The 7,101-nt window shown below is 29.8% G+C and overlaps 1 protein-coding gene across 2 annotated transcripts; it reads right to left on the reverse strand.

Moving 5' to 3' along the window:
• Positions 1 to 1,439: 1,439 nt before the first annotated feature.
• On the reverse strand, positions 1,440 to 5,083 carry LOC114296718 (NAC domain-containing protein 83-like). 2 transcript variants are annotated; one of them, XM_082907626.1, is made up of 3 exons: positions 4,639 to 5,083; positions 3,991 to 4,286; positions 1,440 to 1,949 (listed from the first exon to the last, which is right to left on the reverse strand). In XM_082907626.1, the coding sequence occupies exons 1-3, from the start codon at positions 4,808 to 4,810 to the stop codon at positions 1,683 to 1,685; spliced, it is 735 nt and encodes a 244-aa protein (XP_082763752.1). In that variant the 5' UTR covers positions 4,811 to 5,083; the 3' UTR covers positions 1,440 to 1,682. The 2 variants fall into 2 exon arrangements, with proteins under 2 accessions (XP_082763752.1, XP_082763753.1); XM_082907627.1 differs by having other exon boundaries at positions 1,440 to 1,946; positions 4,639 to 5,022.
• Between the last annotated feature and the right edge of the window lie 2,018 nt (positions 5,084 to 7,101).

The following is a 7,101-nucleotide window of genomic DNA, read 5'->3' on the forward strand; positions in this document are numbered from 1 at the left end:
GTATTTGTAATGCTACTCGAAACGTTCTCAATCTAGTCAAAATCTCGATGGCATCATCATCCAAAAATATTCACACCAACATATTTCATTTGCATTTCTCTTCTTAAATTCAAGATTCTAATAAATATGTGAGAAGAAAAATGCTATCACCCTAAAAATATCAATGTTAAGTTTACTTCAAATGATGTAGAGTTTTGCATGTCAGTTGTTGGTTTGGTTAAGAATCAATTAATTTAAGGGTATTGTTAAGAATACTAAATTTTTTACTAAATAAATAATCAAATGTCTTTCATAGATGTGTGAATCCTAAAATGTGAACCCTACATCTATGTGAAACATTTGATAAAAAGTTTAAAATTTATAATATTTTTCTTAATTTAAACCCAACTCGTTGTTTGTCATATCAGTATAAACAAATTTAGTGATGATATTTTAAAAATTCCTAGCATTTCTTATATGAAAAACATGCAGACTATGAAAATTTTCCATAGTCATCATTCACTAGCTCATAATTTCATCCAGTTTTCCTATGTATCGGGAAAAGCAATCAATAATTTTACTCAAAATTTTTAATGTGTAGACAAGATTCATTTTATATATGATAGATAATACATTAAATTCAAATTTATACCATTTACTTTAATTTTTGAGTAAAATTCTAATTAATTTTTTTGGTAGCTAGAATTATTGAATTTGCTTTGTCTATGATTAATTAGTGAAAAGCCCATTTTTAGGGGGCCATTTATCATTTAGTCAAAGGTTTAATCTTTTTTTAGTAATAAAGATATGAGTTGAAAAATTGACTGCACCAAAAAAAATGTCAAAAAATTAATCGAAAAAGTCTTCGGTGGTTGGTGGCGGTGGCAGTAAATTGGACAAATAGGTGATATTAAACAAATAGGTAAATAGATAGGTGATATATGTACAAATAATAAACATTTGAACAGATAGTTGCATAGATAGAAGACACGAGTATAGATAGTGAGACATTTGAACAAATAGTTACACATATAGTAACACGTATATAGATACTGAGACATTTAAACTGATAGACATATATGTAAAGTTTGAACAAATAAGTGTCTTTTTAGATAAACAATGCTCTTTTGGCCCCAAAAAAATTAACCTTAGGCCTATTGACTTTGTAGTTTTAAAATTAACCTTTGACTTGAGTGTCTTTTTGTCTATATTGTATCTATTTTATAAGAAGTTTCGTTTGGAATCAGACTTTTTTAGTAATTTTTAAAATTTTTGGCTAAAATGTGATGTAAAAAAAATTAGTATGTTTGGGATGACTTTTTGACTTTTTACAAAAAAATGTGCAAAAAGTAGAGAGAAAAGTGAATCTTTGACTTTTTAGTATGGCTTGTTGATTTTTTAATTTTTTTAGTAATTTTTTGACTTTTTTTGCTAAAAAAATCCCTTGTCAAACGAGGCCAGAATATTAATTATTTATAAAAATGCATTCAATTAATTAGAGTTGACAAAATCTTTACACATCACTAAGAAATCCCTCAAGATCCTCTCCAGAGGTTTCATAAATTACCAAAGAAAGCATAGACACAAAGAAAGAGCTTTCATGGGTTTCCTTGATAATTAATGATATAAGGAGATAAAAATAAAAATAAAGAAACTACTACAGGCCAACTGAGAGTGGTTTTCTTGATGATCTATCTAACAGACTAAAGCCCATTTGAAGTGACCTCAATGATAAGGCTGGAACCACAAGATGAAGTGGAAGAAGAAGAGGATGGAGAGGTGGGTCCTGATGAATCATCCAAGTCTCTCACCATGAAATCATGGGCTCTATGCTGAACCAACCCAACTCTTCCACCTTTGCGAGCCTCCTGGCGTTCACTAATTTCATTATCATCGTCGTCGTTTTCTGAACTTCGTTTCTTCAAGAATATGCGACAGAGAACCCAGTTTCCTATTTGGACCAGAGTCTTCTGGCAAATCCAAATCAAAGTTTAACTCAAAATAGACTTTCATTAGTGTCAACAAAATATAAATTTTCATTAATTTAAAATATTGAGACTTACAACTTTAGGTGGCTGGATTTGGGGTCCCAAAACCCACCCGGAAGCCGCTCATCGCCCGTTCAGGCCTTGTTAGGCTCAAGCCTGTGTCCAACTTGAACCCTCGGGCCTGGGCTTGGGATGTGTGTTTTTTGGGCAGGCCCAACTCGCCAGCCCGATCCAAGCCTACCTGAGGGCCAGCCCACTTGAGGACTAGCTTTATTTTTAAACTATCTTAGTGGGAAAAAAAAAATAAAAAAACTATCGGACCCCGCGTAGGCCTAGTTAGGCCTGACCTTAGGCTCGAGCCCAGGCTCAAGGCCCAAATTTCTCTAGGCCTGGGTCAAGATTTCGCTTGAGTGGCCCGGCTTGGCTTGACCCTTTTTTTCGTGGGAACACGAGGCTCGAAGGTGGGCTGATCTAAAATTACACCCCTAGGCTGTATTGTCTCTAGTCTGGATATGGATCGGAGGGTATTATTTAGATCCATGGGTCCATCACATATTTCGATTTGATAATTTGAATTATTTATTTTATAGGTACTTAGTATATATCATTGATAAAAAAAAATTAGGTAAATTCGATAAAACTTGTTCAATTCATCACGTTTGTCACAACCAAAAAAAAAAAAAAATTAAAGATTAGATGGTTTATTTTAAAAAATATACTCTTGTTTTTTTTTTTTTTTTTTTTTAAGACAAAATGAGATAAATTGAAAAGGCTAGGATAAATGGATCAACCTAATTTTTTATGTGTATAATATACATGAAGGTCTCTACGAAATAACTAGTTTAGTTTGTCAAAATAAGACCTGTAGTGAATCTCACGAATCTAAATAATACCGTTCAATTCAAATCTTGGATTTCAGAGAAGCCTGACCCCTTTTTTAAGAGGAATAAATTACACTCCAGTGAAATTTTGAAAAAATAATTGCATATTTGTAAAAGAAAATTTTACAATTTTAATTATTAATATGTATAAAATTTCTTACTAATTTATAATTACTTTTTAAAATTTCACTAATTTAATATTTTCTTTATATATATATATATTTAATATAAATCCTACTGTTTTCATCATAACGGTATAAAACACACGTGCCATAATGTAAGATTTTTTGTCCTAAAAATTCTGGTTCTACTGTGTCCTGATATTCAATGCATTTTCAACTTTCCCATTATGTCTTGATATTCTCTCGAACTACATGTTCACATGAGAATGCATCGGGGATATGGGATTCCGTTGATTTTTATCTTTAGTTTTTTTTTTTTTTTTTTTTTTTTTCTTGACATTTTCTGTTTTTAAAATTTAAATTTAAACTTGAGGGATTCGTGGAGCTTATTATGAGTCCCGCTTTGATAATCTAAAATATTTATTTATATCGTCTTTAGTTTATATCATCTATAGAAAAAAATAAAATAAAACAATCCAATACTCGTAATATTTTCATTTTATCACGTTTATTTTCAAAAAATAAATGATAACTATTTTTTTTTTTAAATAAACCATTTGTTTTTTGAGAGACAAACATGATAAAATTAAAAAGTTACATTTATCAAATAGATCTAATTTATTTTTTCTAAGATGATACATACGAAGGACTCTATAAAATGAATAATTCGAATTACCGAAATAAGACCTAATGAGCCTTACAGATCTCTCAAGCTCTCTTAAATTCATATGTGAACGTAAGAAAAGCAAAACTTTTTTTTTCTTTCTTTTCTTTATTCTTTATTTTTTATTTTTAAATTTAATAGGTTCATCCAGATTAGATAACTTAAAAAAATTAAAAATTAATTTTTTTGTGAAAAAATTGTAAGTCCTTAGGATATATTTGGCTTATTTTTTAATTTTCAAAAACTGCTAGTCTAGACGGATTAAAAAAATAAAAAATATATTCACCTGGCGCCCAAAAAATAAAAAACAGTTATACACTGTTGCCAAAGAAAGAAGGTTATGATGAACTAATTACTTGAGTTGAATCCTTGTGTTGAGTTGCTGCTGCTGCTGAGTTGACATTGACAAGGCGATATTCATGCATGATCCAAAGAGTTCTTGAACCATTTGGAGGCTTCCCTGTATGGAAAACCAGTGTCTTTCTCATCCCAATTAAATCATATTTTCTTGTTGGAGATGTAATCTTTTTGTCAGGGCCAGTTGCTTTCCAATAACCAGAGCTGGTAGTCCTGTTGTTACTTCCTTTTCCATTCTTCTGGTACTTGCCTTCCTTCTTTGTAAACAAGTACCTATCCTCCTCCCTACCATCACCTGCAAATTTGGGTTTAACAATCTGAATTACAAATCATCAAAAGACAACATTAAATTAAAGGACATGCATTTTTGATCAGCAAAGTAAGAATTTTATAAAAAAAAAACATGAAATTAAAAGTATAAGGAAATGATGAAATGCACTGAGAGAGATATTCGGAGAGTGCAAACTCATTTACTACTGCTACTCGCATCCGCACAGTCAACCTCTCGGCCGAAGTGCATGTCCAGCTATTTTGATGATGCAACTAGACAAAAATTCATGAAAGAAAACAAAAAATATATATATTTATGAAGTATTGCAAATTTGAAATGTGCGGATCAAATTCGTTTTGGATTAAAGTAGATATACCAGCAGGCAAATCCCAAGGATCATAATTGGAAAGAGTGAGGATATCAGGGACAACTGAAGTAGGCAAAGGGGTGGAGAATATTTTACTAGTGAGGTACTGAAACACTATCTCTTCATCTGTGGGTTCGAATCTGAATCCCGGTGGCAATTTTATAGCTCTGTTTTCCATCATGCTCTCTAAGTATATTCTTCTATTCAAACTTTATATATATATATATATATATGTGTGTGTGTGTGTGCGCGCGCGCGCCTCTGTCAACTTGAATGACTTGAGCCAAACATGATAAATTCTAGTAATACATGGAGGGGAAGGATGGGATTGGTGGTTTAGAGCAAGAGATGGTTTCCTTTTATATGGATAAATCTATAGAGCGTGCACCACTTAAAAGTTCATGGAATAAGTTAAGAATTTTTGTAGTGTTACATTAATTTTTTGATAAAAGTTGTAAATAAAGAATCTATTAGGTGCCATTTAAAGTAAAAGTTTCAAATTATTATATTTATAATGAAATCTATGATTGTAAATCACGGTATCAGGTAACGTAACAGTATCGATCGTGGAATATCAGTATTAGTAGCATCGGTCGGTACGTATCGAAAATCGAGTATTGCAGTCGTGAAATTTTAAAAATCATTTCACAGGTTTTCCAGCAATTTATTTCCCTTACCGGTCTGAACTGGTAAGTATCAGCTCGTTGCAGCATGTGTAATGGTTTATACAACTGTTACAGACCGCTACAAATTGGAACTCGGCCGATTTTTCAACAGTTTTTTATCTCAGCAATATACCGACCTATATTCATCATAGTGTTCTATTTTTTCGATACAAACCAGCTGTTATGTAACATATCGATTGGTTTTAGAACTAAGATGAAACCTCCCTGAGCTCTGTCTATGGGGAGCGCCTTTCACAGTAAACACACGTGCCCTTATCTTTTTCTTTTTCTTTTTCTTTTTTTTTTTTTTTTTTTTTTTTCGGTTTTAACTTTAACAGATGGGCCCTTATCTTAGAGCGGTTAGAATGTATTTTTCTTCCTTTGTAACATATTAACGTAAGAAAATGATTTCTTGTTTAGAATTCTTGTTATCATAGCAGGCATATTAATTTCTATTTGTAATATGGTTATTCTACCTATTGGGGGGAGAAAAAAAAATGTAAAATTGTTGCTGATAGAGATTTAATTCACTTGAACTAATATACAATTTACTTTATAATTAATTTTAGAAAAAAATCTATTTTACCTCCTTATAGTATGAATTGATAGCACTTTACCTTCTTATCTTTTAAAAATAGCCATATGTCCCTCATAGTTTTGGGCTAAAACGAAATTGTTACTATATATATAAAATGACTATAATATACCTTGAGACCTTATATTTTTTTGTTATTTTCCTTCTCTCTTATCTCTCACTCATACATATAATTTATAATGTCTAGTATTACTTCAATTAAATCATAATTCATTATAAATTCTTAATTATTTATTGTAATTCTTAAATTTTTATTCTAATTTTAATTTAATTTAATTATATTTTAGATCACAATTAATCCTAAATATTTAACTATTTATCTTAATTACTAAATTTTTAATCTAGTTTTAATTTAATTATATTTTAGGCCACAATTAATCCTAAATTCTTAATTATTTATTATAATTTCTAGCATGTTAATCTAATTTTAATTTAATCACATTTTAGTTCAATTCTTAATTATTGTTTAATTTATATTTTACTTAATTATATTTTAAATCAATTCTTAATTATATTTTATATTTTAGATCAATTATTAATTATATTTTTATTTTATTTATTTTATTTTAATTAACATATGAATCCAATTTTAGGTTTGGATAAAATGGGGGTTAACTTTTTAGAAAACAAAACCCACTTTAAAAAATGGTGTGTGTAATAAATCTTCCATTAATTTGGATGGAAAAACTAACCGTAACGCTTTAATTCAAAATCACATGAGGTTTTTTTGGTTATATTTGAACGATAAGGGAATAAAGTGCTAAAGTCTAAAACCACAAAGGAATAAAATGAATTTAAACTATAATTTTATAATATAATTTGAAGAGGATGGGGAGTGGATTTTTGAACTTTTAATACTAATATTCATAAATATATCGATTGATATTCAAAAATCCGATATATATTATTAATCGGTATGATTCATATTGACCGATATTTAAAATCTTGGTGAGTCTAATGCAGTGATTTTACTGATCAACAATGCAAGATTTATATACAACCTACCGTGTTGTGAGCTTGGAAGAGTTTTGTAACCTAATGCTAATATATATTTACTTAATAGGGCACATGGTTTGTTTGAACAAGTCAAAATTATACACTACTCTTCACGATATTCTTCTGATTCAATGGTACCATTTTTTTGTGATAGTGCATTTGCATAACAAATGATAAAATGGTCATTTACCATCAAGTTAAAAGGCAATGGTGCAT

This window comes from Camellia sinensis, chromosome 15 (assembly GCF_055761805.1).
Source record: "Camellia sinensis isolate YWXY chromosome 15, ASM5576180v1, whole genome shotgun sequence".
NCBI lineage: Eukaryota > Viridiplantae > Streptophyta > Magnoliopsida > Ericales > Theaceae > Camellia > Camellia sinensis.